Raw genomic sequence first — 13,830 nt, forward strand, 5'->3', positions numbered from 1 at the left:
TTTTGAGTGGTAAAGTAAATTATCCTTTTGGCCCCATATTTTCTCTTTTATGTAAAACATAACAAACAAAGCGTTGTTTCCTTGCCTTTGTATTCAGGATTTGCTAGGGCATTACCATTTCAAAAGCAAGTTCAGCCATGAGGGTGTGTGTAAAGCTGCAATGTTTGCTCTACTTGTCAAAGAGGAGCTGGAATCATGGCCAGAACAGAGTATCCGCCAAAGGAAATGGTTGGTCATTCAAGAAGCTGTTAAGCATTGCAGGCATGCATGGATGCGAGAGGCTCTTGAAGAAGGCTTCTCCAAGTGGTATGCTGATAAGATGGTAAACATAAAGGGGGAGCGTCCGATTTCTTTGCCTTCCTGCCTCAATGAGCATTGATTTTGTGTTGTGTGCACATGCTATGGAAATGCTCATAAGCGTGCACATAGCTGAAGAAGCTATAGTTTTAGGGTCATTTTTCTAATTTTGATTTTTTCAGACCAAGACCCATGGGGATGCTGGTCGAGTCTGTTTACTCATCTAAAATTTTATCTTGTTTCTCCCTATATTCTGGGCTGTGGCTACCTCATGTTATAGACACCTTTAAGATACTTATATTCAACAAGAAACCAGTTTTAGGATCTCATCTTTGATATTGTTATATGCTCTCTCTCTCTCTCCACCCTTCATTTACCGTCATGTCAAAATCTGAGCCATTACATATGTGCATTTGGATTGACATAATTTCTCTTCCTCTGGTGTCTACAGATCTCTTTTAGTTTTGCTAGTTTTGCTTGTTAACCCTCATCAGAGAGCTTTTGAAACAATGTTTCCACTTTTAACGTCAACCCTAGGCAGGATTAGCCATGGGAGCTGGGGACAATGAGGTAACCTCCGCTTCATCAACTATGCCTGTTACCCTCTTGGATCTATGAAGTCGTCACTGGCTGGAGACTACCCATGATCAAACTCTTCCTCAGTTCTTTTCATTGCTTTTCTGGTAACTTTTCTTATAAGTGTTTCATTGATACAATGTTAAAACTAGTCTTTAAGATAGATCACCTAAGGAATCAGTCTTTTAAGTTAGATGACCTTCAAAGAAACATCAGTGGCAGTGGCATGGAACAAGTGGTAGGGCCCACAATACACTTTATTCCAGTGCAAAATCATTTGCCAAGAGGCACCTCAGGAGGGGTCACACAGCCTTATTTTTCAACCTATGCTTATTGTCAAAGAAATGCAGTATACTCTTTATCTCCAAGGTAAGCTATGTTAACTACTTGAAACAAACAGACCAGATAATAAATCAAGAGATCCCTACTAAATCACTCCTTTTGATCCCTACAAAAGTCACTCCTTTCTGATCTACAACTAATTTGGTTTCATTGCCACGTCCTCACACCAAAGGATGGGTTAAGCCATAATGAAATTATCACCTGGTACAAACATCTCTCAAACAATCTGATTGATCACAATTTTCTGATGGCTTCATTAAATAATTGATGTTAATTTTTCCATGTCGATAATATTCAATTAGAACGAGAAGAACAGGAAATAAGGCAAAGGAAATCGGTTTCATAGTAGATCAATGCTTTGATAGATTTTTTGGAGAAATTTATCAAACTATTAAGTAATCTCTCTCTCTCTCAAAATAATTTGTGATGGAAAATGAGTTAAAGAAATTTGTGGTTGATACAGCCAAATCATACGGCTCAGTAGGGTGAGGACACGCGTTGCCCACCGGGACACGTGTCGCCCACCAGGTAGGGAGTACAAAGACTCTATCACGCTCTATCACGTCGTTTGCATGAAGGGAATATTCCCCACAAGAAGGACGGACGTATTGAAGCAGGACTCGGGGAGAGAGGAAGGTGGACCCGAGAAGGACAAGGGGAAGGCAAGAGAAAACCCTAGACCCTAGGAACCATATAAGAGGGCCCGAGAAGAAGGAAAAAGGTAAGCATCAATACCCTCACCATTACTCCCTTACTGAAAACTGTGCAGCCGACCCTAACTTGAGCGTCGGAGGACTAACCCCGGACAAAGCTCCGGGCCTCTGCCGTCTGTGTTTGTGCAGGATCAACTCGTACGGGGTTTTTGGCAACAACAGATTGGCACCGTCTGTGGGAAACGACAGTAATGGTGGGGAGAGCCTAGAACCGCAGGAAGATAAGAGCAGCGTCGAACATGAACATAGGGGAAGAACCTTTAGGGGGGCTTCCTCCCTCGGCGGAGATAGGAGGAGAAAGGGGCAATGATGACCAGGAAGTATCCATAAGGTACCCGCGCTCAGGCGGATATTCAGTGCGCGAAGATAGTGATCCTCCGCCCCCTCCTGAAGCGCAAGAATACGTGACGAGGGAGCAATTCGAAGCCCTCCAGGACAAGTATGACCGGATGGCCGAGGCAATGAAGGAGGTCTCCAAAGCTGTCTCTCAGAGGACCGGCGGAGCACCGCCAGGCCCCCACATCCAGCTTAAGAGGGCTCGAGACGAGGACCGGAGCAGTACAGGATCTATAAGGTCCAGTCATAACCTTCGAAACCGAGCAGTGAGGGGATGCCCCGCACCTCGAGGTAGGACACAGCGTGCCGCCAGAGATCCACATGGGGATTCGCGTCGAGGAGACAATGAGAGGCACGAGGACTCGGGGTTAAAGCGGATGATCCTAGAATTGAAAGATGAGATCAAGAAGGTGGTGGAAAACCAGACGGGAACCCGCGAGCCAGACCTCACTAATAACACGGCTCTAGCTGATGAGGTCATGAGGGATCCGCTCCCGATCGGCTTTCGCCTACCCAAGTATGACACTTATGACGGGTCAGGGGACCCCGTCGATCACCTGGAAGGCTTCAAGGTCGCCATGCTGTTCCATCGGGTCTCGAAAACATCATGTGTCGTGCCCTGCCATTGACATTCAGAGGAGCGGCGAGACTATGGTACAACCATTTGCCGACGAAGTCGATCCACAGCTTCAACGACCTAAGTTACTTCTTCGTGAAGGGATTCTCTAGTAGCCAACCCCTTCAGAAGACTACGTTGAACCTGACCAATGTCAAGCAACAGGAAGGGGAATCGCTGCGGAACTACATGAAGCGATTCCAACAAGAGAAAATCACAATCAGAGGCCTGGACCCGAAAGAAGAGTTCACGGCCCTGTTAGGAGGCGTCAAGGATAAGGAGTTGAAGAGGTCCCTGGCGAAGCATACACCTAGGAATCTGATCGAGCTGAGAGCTCGGTGCGATAAGTACATCCAGATGGAAGAAACCCTCTAGGCCGATGAAGAAGCTGAAAGGAAGGCGATAAGGAAGAGGCTCTTAAGGGCCGACGATAAACCCTCGGAAGAAAGCAAAAGACGAAAGTCTGAGCGCGGTCGGGTACCCAGTCCACCAAGGAAGTTCGAGAAATACTCACCCTTGAATTGAAGACGAACGGAGGTACTGATGCAGATAAAGGACTCCCCTGATGCCAGGGCCATGAAGTGGCCAGGAAAGATGGGGGCGACACCCCGAGAGACGCAACATGGACATATATTGCCACTTCCACAGAGACCATGGCCACGATACCGAAGACTGTTGGCACCTCAAGGGGGAGATAGAAGGGATGATCCGAAGGGGATATCTAGGCCGATTTGTAGACCGCGAGAAGGAGGATGCCCAAGACTGTAATGGCCGAAGGGATAACCGTCGGAGAGATGGCAGAGGTCGCTATGAGAGAAGGGGGCTTGCCCATAGAGGCAATCAGGAACGACGAAGGGACCAGACACCCGAGGAAGTTGAGCGTCGCCCCCGAGATGAGAATAAGAGCCCAACTAGAGTTATAGCGACCATCTGTGTAGGCCCAGCCTCTGGAGAGAGTTCAGTCTCTGCCAGGAAAGCAAAGGCCTATGCAAGAAGCGTACATATAGCGGAATGGCCAAACAAGAAGGCGAGGATGGGGACGGTTATCTCCTTCTCAGATGATGATTTGGAAGGGTTACATACTCCGCACGAAGATGCCCTGGTTGTCACCATGACTATAGCGGATTGCAAAGTGAAGAGGATCTTAGTGGATAACGGCAGTTCAGCTGATATCCTGTTCCTTGAAGCTTTCCGGAAGATGGGCCTGGACGAGGGAAAGCTAAAGAAGGTCGAACACCCGTTGCAGGGATTCTTCGGCATTCCAGTGAAGGTGGAAGGGTCGATTGAGTTGCTGGTAAGAGCCGACACCGAAGATCGCCAAGCGACGATCATGATCAACTTCCTGGTTGTGGGCATTACGTCGGCATACAATGCCATACTAGGAAGGGTTGGATTGAACTTACTAAAGGCAGTCGTCTCCACACCCCATCTCAAGATGAAATTCCCAACTAAGAATGGTGTCGGGGAATGTCGGGGCGATCAGGAGGCATCCCGGAGGTGTTATGCCACTACCTTATGGGGGAAAGAAAAGGCGGGCGAGGCGCTCTCGATAGAGGATCTGCGCGATGATGCCAGTTATTAACGAGGGGAGTCGGCCGAGGATTTGGTGCAAGTTGAAGCTGAAGAGGGGGATGACACTCGACAATTTCAGATTAGGGCTACCATGCCAAGGTTGCAGCGAGAAAGACTCGTCTCATTCCTACGGAACAACGCTGACGTCTTTGCCTGGTCGGCTTCGGATATGCCCAGGATAGATCGAGAGGTGATAGAACATCATCTGAATGTTAGCCTAATGAAGAAGCCGGCGCAGCAGAAGAAGAGGACTTTTGCCCTAGAAAGGCAGTAGAAAATAGACGAGGAAGTGGAGAAGCTGCTGAAGGCCCGGTTCATCCGCGAGTTCTAGTACCCGGAGTGGATATCCAACGTGATAATGGTCCCGAAGGCAAATGGGAAGTGGAGGATCTGCATCGACTTCACCAACCTGAATAAGGCCTGCCCGAAGGACTCATACCCCTGCCGAAGATAGACCTCCTCATCGATGCCACGGCAGGATACGAGGCACTGAGCTTCATGGATGCATACTCGGGGTACAATCAAATCAAAATGTCCGAGGTTGATGTCCTGAAAACATCCTTCATAACCGAGGGCGAGTTGTACTACTATGAGGTCATGCCTTTTGGGCTAAAAAACACAGGGGCCACCTATCAAAGGTTGGTGAATAAAATCTTCAAAGGGATGATCGGCAAAACCATGGAGGTATATGTGGACGATATGCTCGTAAAAAGCCTAAAGGCGGAAAGACACATCCAAGACTTGGAAAAGGCATTCCAGGTGCTGAGACGGTACGACATGAAGCTGAACCCAGCAAAGTGCGCATTCAGAGAAGCCTCGGGAAAGTTCCTTGGATTCATCATCTCGAAGAGAGGAATTGAGGCCAACCCGGTCAAAATACAAGCCATTCAGGACATGAGGTCACCCCAGAATGTGAAGCAAGTCCAGGAGCTAACGGGTCGGGTCACCGCCCTTAGGCGATTCATGTCTCGGTCTACAGATAGATGCCTCCCCTTCTTCAAAGCACTAAAAGGGACCAAAAAGTTCGAATGGACAGAGGAGTGCGAAAATTCCTTTGAACAATTGAAGGAGTACTTGGCTGCACCCCCGCTGCTGACGAATCTGAACACTGGGGATACCTTACAGCTATACCTTGCTGTATCGGCAGTGGCGGTAAGCGCAGTACTGACGAAGGAAGAAGGAAGGCAGTAACGGCCAATATACTATGTCAGCCGAACCCTTCTAGATGTCGAAACAAGATACAGAAAGGCAGAAAAAGTGGTGTATGCCCTAGTGACGGCGGCAAGAAAGCTAAGGCCATATTTTCAATCACATACGGTATGTGTACTCACAGACCAACCCCTGAAGAAGATACTACAGCGGCCGGATATGTCCGGTCGCCTAGTAAATTGGGCCATAGAGTTGGGAGAATTCGACATCCAGTACAAACCGAGGACCACAATCAAAGCACAGGCCCTCACAGACTTCATCTCCTAGACGACGCTCCCCGACGACCCCCAGGAGTTTGCCAAGGACCGAGGAGAGAAAGCATGGACATTGTACGTGGATGGTGCTTCCAACAGCGCAGGCAGCGGCATAGGAATCATGTTGATCAGCCCCGAGGGTTTCAAGATAGAATACGCCCTACGGTTTGACTTCGACGCCTCCAACAATGAAGAAGAATACGAAGCGTTAATAGTCGGAATTAATCTGGCTCAAGCCTTTATGGTAAAGGAGCTGGCAGTGCATAGCGACTCCCAGCTCGTGGTACGACAGGTGAATGGAGATTACGAGGCCAAAGAATAAAGGATGGCCAAATACTTGAAGACGGTGCAAGAAAGGGTAGCGGCCTTCAAGGAATTCAAGGTAAGGCAGGTGTCACGAGAAGAGAATGCTAGTGCAGACACACTGTCACAGCTGGCCACCTCCGACTTCGTAGATCTGGGACGATCGGTGTATTTCGAAGTGCTATCACAGCCAAGCATCGAAAAACCCCGAGAGGTATTACCTGTAAGTGAAGACGGCCAAAGCTGGATGGATGCCATAACCGAATACCTCAAGGAAGGAAAGCTCCCAGAGAATAGGGACGAGGCAAGAAAAATAAGAATGAGGTCAGCGCGCTTCCTTCTGAAGGATGAGACACTATACAAGATAGGGTTCACCTTGCCGTACCTCAAGTGTCTGGATTCCGTCGACGCCGAGTACGCACTCCGGGAGATGCATGAAGGGATATGCGACCAACACCTGGGAGCCCGGGCCTTGGCACATAAAGTGCTAAGATAGGGCCTGTACTGGCCGACAATGAGGAAGGACGCGGAATCACTAGTCAGGAAGTGCATCAAGTGCCAGATGTTTGCCCCGTGCCTAGGCTACACTCTACCGAGCTCTCATCCCTATCGAGCCCAATAACATTCGCCATGTGGAGAATCGACATCCTAGGCCCATTCCCCCTGGCCACGAGACAGAGGAAGTTTGTCGTGGTGGCAGTGGACTACTTCACGAAGTGGGCAGAAGCCGAAGCCCTAGCGACGATAACCGAAAAGAACGTAAGGGACTTCTTCCAAAGGGCGGTAGTCTATAGATTTGGGATCCCTCGAGTTGTGGTGACGGACAATGGAACTCAGTTCGCCAATCCGACCTTCGGCTCGTTCTGTGAGGCCCTCGGCATCGACCACAGGAAAACCTCTGTCGGTTATCCATCGACCAACAGGCAGACAGAGGTAACCAACCATACACTACTTCAAGGAATAAAGAAGAGACTAGATGACGCCAAAGGACTATAGGCAGACGAGTTGCACCACATCCTCTGGGCCTAAAGTACTACTGAGAGATTAGCCACCGGAGAAACACCCTTCATTTTAACATACGGCACTGAAGCTGTACTTCTAGTGGAGATAGCGGCCATTACCCATCGGATTCAGTACTACAATGAAGACGAAAACAATGGAGGGCTCCGAGCGAATTTAGACCTCTTGGTAGAAATCAGAGACACTTCGCAAGAAAGGATCGTCGCTTACCAACAGAGGGTCACAAGGCACTACAACACCAAAGTTCTAAAGAACGAGTTCAGGAAGGGTGACCTCGTCCTCAGAAGGGCTGAAGTATCAGACTCGAGACATCAAGGGAAGCTAGATCCAAATTGGGAAGGTCCATACAGAGTCTTAAGGGTAATACGACCAGGGTCCTATCACCTGGAGACTACGGGGGGAAGAAGGGTACCTCGATCGTGGAACTCTTAAAACTTAAGAAAATTCTATCAGTAGTGAAGTAGCAAGCACACTTGTTTTTTGTAGTTTTTTACAATTTCTGCTCTTATGCACTTTTAAGTTGTAATTCCTCACCCTAAACTCCGGAGGATTTTGTTCATGGAAAATACGAAAGCTGGTTTACAGCAATTGAGAGGAATTCTCCAGCCTGATGACCTTAACTTTACTGAACGGTTACAGCCGAAGGTCTTCACCTTGGTCAGGGGGCTCAGGCAAAGCAGAGGCCGAGCCGAGCTTACCGAAGGACAACACCTCGGTCAAGGATCAGGCAGAGGCCGCGTCGAGCTTACCGAAGGACCACACCTCGGTCAGGGTCTTGGGCAAAGGCTGAGCCGAACTGGCCAAGGTCAACACCTCGGTCGGGGTCTCGGGCAAAGGCCGAGCCGAGCCGGCCGATGGTATTCACCTTGGTCAGGGGGCTCAGGCAAAGAACAAGCCTTGCAGGGCGAGCATCCACTCCTCGGTCGAGGCACGGGCCAAGGCCGAGCCGACCTGACTAAGGGTCCCACCATCAGTCTGGGACCCAGGCCCAGAGCCGAAGGAACTTGACCAAAGGCAACCGACTGTTGGGAGCGACAACTGTCGTAGGGTCGACCCTCGGCTAGATCTCGGATCAATGCCAGTCCGACGGACCCTTCGGCTGGAGCTAAGGAAGCACTTGGTGAACCACTTGATACTTGTTCCAGATAACTCAAGTCCAGAGTTCGTGGACTCGGGAAACCCCTAGGATAAGCCGAGGGGCAGGACCGAGCCATACTTATGTAGAAGGGCGGACCCTAAGGCTGGCAAGGAGGGGTTTCGGCCTCCTTGCGCCTAGCTACGGACTAAAGACCACCTTACTCAAGAACACAGAATGCAAGAAAAATAAAAGTTGGAGCAAAAAGAGAAGAAATGCATTCATTGAAGAAGGCCCGAAGGCCGAGTTACATAAGAAGGGCCGAAGCCCGTAGTTACATAAGAAGGCTCGAAGGCCAAGATTACAAGAAGCCCGAAGGCCGAGACCAAAGACAAAAAAGGGTTGTCTGTTATGAGACCCGTGGTGACTTCAAGGGGCGTCCATTGGGTTCGTGGCCTCTTCTTCGGCGTGGAGGGTCTCATGATCCGAACTCCCATGGCCGGGAGTCGGAGGGACCTCTCGGTGCAACTGAACCTCACCCTCCTCGCTACAGCCTTTGCCTTCGGCATCGGCAACCTCGGTGGCTGATGGGGCCGCCTCAACGTCGTCCTCCTCGAAGATGAGACCGCTGTCCTCGAAGGAGACCCCTAGGTAATGCTCGAGGACCCAGTCTTGGACCTCGGTAGTGCCCATTGTGAACCCCAGGGCGATGGCGCGTTTGATTTCCTCCCAAAGTCCTCGGAGGACCAATACTCCTCGACCCCTCGGGCCTCAGCTTCCTGAACTCATGCCTTCATTTGTGACTTCAGCTCTGCGAGCTTTCGATCGCATTCCCGACGAGCGAAGACGAGGTCCTTCCCCAAGTGCTCCACCTTCTCAAGGAGGATCGAGCGCTTGTTCTCCAGGGCGGCCTTCTCTCGTTCGACGACCTCGAGGTCTCGGCACATAGCTTCGGCCCGAGCCGCCAGTTGACCCATTTGATTTTGTGCCTATATGAAACACCGAAGGTCAGAATGCTAAGACAAAAAAAAAAAAAAAAAGAGAAGAGGATTAGGGGAACGAAGCTTACCCCGGCCATGAAGATGCAAGCATTCGTGATCATAGCCACCATCCCTTGTCGCTGAGCCTCAGCGGCGTCTCGGGGAAGACTCCCCTTCATCACCAGCTCACGAGCAACTCGCCCGACGGCCAGCATGTCGTCCTCCTTTACCGACCACTGAGGGACAAACCCCACTTCAACCCTCACGGTCGCCACCCTCGGGCCTCTGGAGGCCGTGACGGGGGAGGGGTCTTGCAAAGGCCCATCATGGCCCGGAGCAACGAGGGCCTGGACTGCCTCAGTGCTCGGCCCCTCAACTTTAGACCTTTTCTTCGGGGTCTTGAAGGATGGACCCTTCTCTTTCCGCTTCAGCCTCAACTGCTGTTGGGCATCACACGCCTTGGCCTACTTGATTTGTGCTTACCTTGCCACTGCGGCAGCCCTAGCCTCGGCCCTGGAGACTTGCACTGTAAAAAGAAACGATAGGAGTCAGCACGAAGCACCGACACCCGAAAGAAGCAAACTGAGGCTAGCCTAACTCACCCGGGCTAAGCCCGAATCTGAACAGTATGGCGTCGGACTTGAGGCAGTCGGCCTCGACTGGAGGACAATCTTCTTGCCGCCTCGCCATCGCCAACGACTCTGCGTCTGCCCCGAATAGGGCAGGGGCGGAGTTCACCTCCCTAAGGTCTGGGATATCCCAAACAGTGCCGAAGGGCAACCCCTCGGACAATCTCACAAAGAAAAACTTCTCCTTCCACCCGTGGATGGACGTCGGGTAACCCTTTAGAAGCCGAAGGTCCTTTCGGGGGCAAAAGTAATACCAACCTGAAAGCCCCTTGCAGGCCTGAAGGAGGAAGCAGTTAATGAAAAGGGGGAGGGAGAGAGGCCTCTGGTGCCTTACGAAGAAGATGACGAAGCTGAGCACCTGTCGCCACCTGTTAGGCGTCAACTGGGTTGGACATACCCAATAGTGCCGAAACACTCGGGTGAAGAAGGGGTGGAGGGGCAGCCGAAGGCCGGCCTTGAATGCCTCCTTATACAAGCACAGCTCCTCGGAGTTCCGATCGCTGGCTCGGTCAGATGGTCTAGGCAGCCAGAGCTCGAAAGTGTCCGAGACACCGAAGGAGGCCCTCAACTCCTCCAGTTCTGGCTCTTCCATCGTGGATACGATGTTGAGAGCCTCCACTTCTAAGGGCTCCTGGGTCTGAGCTCGGGAATCGAGCACCCTCTCCCTAAATCCAGCACCGTTTGAGCCACCCTCGGACCCAGATGGCGAGGCCGCGGACGATGAGTCGCGGGAATAGGGGGAGTCGGTGGAATTTGAGGACATCCCTCGAACGTCCCCTGGACTCCGACGCCTATGGTTTGACTTCATCCTCTCGGAGGACGATGGGCTGTAGCCTGACGAACAAGACATTAACTTACTTTTGGGTGTCGCTAAACTAAAGGAAATCAAGACGAGGACGAGCTCTTCGAAAGGAATATCGAGACCGAAGGTTAGCTCTCCGAAGGAAAAAAGAAAAGTGCCCCACAAATGGCCCCCCACACTATATAGATGGGGAGAAAGGTGGTACGACTACCCGAGCATTAATGGAGCCGCCACGTCAGAGTACGAAGCCTCGAGGTTTGCGCCCGAACGGACCTGACAGAAGGTTCCCCTCTCGGTTGGGAGTTCGGCCAAAGCCGAACGGACCTAACCGAGGGTCCCCCTCTCGGTTGGGAGTTCGGCCAAAGCCGAACGGACCTGACCGAAGGTCCCCCTCTCGGTTGGGAGTTCGGCCAAAGCCGAACGGACCTGACCGAGGGTCCCCACCTCCGATTGGGAGTTCGGCCAAAGCTGAACAGACCTAATCGAAGGTCCCCCTCTTGGTTGGGAGTTCAGCCAAAGCCGAACGGACCTGACCGAGGGTCCCCACCTCGGATTGGGAGTTCGGCCAAAGCCGAACGGACCTGACCGAAGGTCCTCACCTCGATTGGGAGTTCGGCCAAAGTCGAACGAACCTGACCAAGGGTCCCCACCTCGGTTGGGAGTTCGGCCAAAGCCGAACGGACCTGACCGAGGGTCCCCCTCACCTCGGTTGGGGGCTCAAGGTAAGGCCGAGCCAAGCCGATAGAAGGTCTTTACCCCTGCTGACCGCAGGCCTCGTTCGCAAGCAAGGCTAGGGCCGAAGGAATAAGGCCGAAGGCAAAAAAAAAAAAAGAGGGGGGAAGTGATGAAGAAAAGAGTTATGATTGCGAAAAATTTGATTACTCCCACAGGAAGAGACTCCTAGCAGGAGTAAGGGGGCTCCTGATACAGCCAAATCATACGGCTCAGTAGGGTGAGGACACGCGTCGCCCACCGGGATACGTGTCGCCCACCAGGTAGGGAGTACAAAGACTCTATCACGCTCTATCACGTCGTTTGCATGAAGGGAATATTCCCCACAAGAAGGACGGACGTATTGGAGCAGGACTCGAGGAGAGAGGAAGATGGACCTGAGAATGACAAGGGGAAGGCAAGAGAAAACCCTAGACCCTAGGAACCATATAAGAGGGCCCGACAAGAAGGAAGAAGGTAAGTATCAATACCCTCACCATTACTCCCTTACTGAAAACTATGCGACTGACCCTAACTTGAGCGTCGGAGGACTAACCCCAGACAAAGCTTCGGGCCTCTGCCGTCTGTGTTTGTGCAGGATCAACTCGTACGGGGTTTTTGGCAGCAACAGTGGTAATATATTTCCCTCTCAGAAAAATGAAATGTCACAATAATTTGTAAATTTTGTCAACATGGCTAGGTCATGCACACTAGCTCCTTTGTCACGCGACAGGTATATTGTGGACAAAGGAGGGTGCTCGGTGCACCATATGATAGAGGACCCATGCATGTCATTTCACAAGGTCAAGTTTTTGGACAGAACAACCATGGCAATCACAGAAAGTGAGTTTAATTAGTGTCAAAATTTACGGAAAAAAAAAGCCAATATCCAATACCCAGTGTTGGGCCCGTTTGAGGGATGAGTTTGGAGTCGAACCTAACCTTTGACAATTTTATGCAAAGTGGCTGTTTGCGTTGATAGTCCTTTCACCATTTCTCTAAGCAATGGTCCCTAAAATTTAGAAAGAAAACCATTTTACAATTAACAAAAGATTGTGACGTATGAAGAAGACATTCCTATAGTTCTCGAAAACAAAAATGTTTCACTTTGAGGATGTTTTCCCTATCTGTATGGGGCTAAAATTTGACCAGAGATATGATGTTGGTTGTTCTGTCACATGCCATGTTTATCCCAATGTCAGGAGACTCAGGACCATGTGATGTATACCAACACATCTAATCCAACTCCCTTCTTTTCTTGACATTAAAAAATAATAATAAATAAATAAATAATAAAAACTCTTTTTTTTTTTAATAATAAAGTCATTTTGTGTTGCAGGAACCATTCAAAGCAAATAACCATGTGTTCCACAAATACAGTAATTCCTTCATTCTTCCTGAAATAGAAGAATTTGCTTTTTGACAGGAAGAGCATAAAGGCAAAGTGAGCAGTCAATACTTGATTAAGGAAGATTTCAAAAAGATCTTCCAGGATGCAAGTTTTGAAAATAACAACATTATTTGTCAAGCAACGACTGATCCCAACAGCAATCCCTAATGAAATGTTCATACCTAGTGTAACTTCTGCCACTGTCTTCTTTCCAGCAAAACTGAACAAGATATGATCAACTTATTGTGCTAAATGACTGGCCAAGTGACCGGGTAGTAAACTCTTCCAAGAGCATGGTCTATGCTAGCATTCTCTTTGTCTATCTCTCTTATGCACAAATCGAAGGGCATAATTGTTTTTGCATATGGAGAGAAGAGAGAGATAAACACATGAGAGTGTTTGTATAGGCCACGCTCCTAGACAAAGATCTTTTTTCGATATATAAAAGGACTTTGTCCAGGAGTCTAGTGCTTGCACTTAGAAATAGGATGGGATGAAATGACTGCCCACCCCCTAATGCAAGGCGCAATTCTTGTCTTGATTGATGTTTTTGTATGCCCTCCCATTAACCTTCGTTTTAAAGTAAGGATCATACCCAAGGGTGATGAGAGTTCTTTGAATCAGCAACGCAAGTTATGCCCAAACATATTCATTATTTTATTTATTTACTTTTTTTCAAAATAAAATAAAAAAGTAATTTAATTGTCTCGGAGCATAGGCCTATGCTGTAGGCTCGTAACACTTTTACCATATGGCTAAAACCTTTTGTCAAGAAGGAAGAGAAGACAGGTACCCTTACGTTAGAATACAGGGATAAACCCTCTTTAATTAAACATTAACACGTCATGTTTTGCCATCCCTTTCCACTCCATCTTATCGGTTCCCATTTTGTCTCTCGTGAAGCTTGGAAGTTAGAAACGTGAGATCCATCCAACAAGCACAAATATTTGTCTCCATGAGAGAGATATATAGTGCGTGTCTCCTTAGTCCACCTCTGTCTAATCA

The 13,830-nt window shown here is 49.5% G+C and overlaps 1 protein-coding gene across 1 annotated transcript in view; it reads left to right on the plus strand.

Annotated features, from left to right (window-relative positions):
- The window catches only part of LOC122092764 (nudix hydrolase 16, mitochondrial-like), a 15,276-nt gene extending 14,650 nt beyond the window's left edge, over positions 1 to 626 (plus strand). Inside the window, exon 4 of the mRNA XM_042663048.1 lies at positions 98 to 626. Within this exon, the coding sequence (XP_042518982.1) occupies positions 98 to 379 (282 nt within the window). The 3' untranslated portion in view covers positions 380 to 626. The remainder of the gene's footprint in view (positions 1 to 97) is intronic.
- The last annotated feature ends 13,204 nt before the right edge of the window (positions 627 to 13,830 follow it).

Source organism: Macadamia integrifolia, chromosome 11 (genome assembly GCF_013358625.1).
Source record: "Macadamia integrifolia cultivar HAES 741 chromosome 11, SCU_Mint_v3, whole genome shotgun sequence".
Classification (NCBI taxonomy): Eukaryota; Viridiplantae; Streptophyta; class Magnoliopsida; order Proteales; family Proteaceae; genus Macadamia; species Macadamia integrifolia.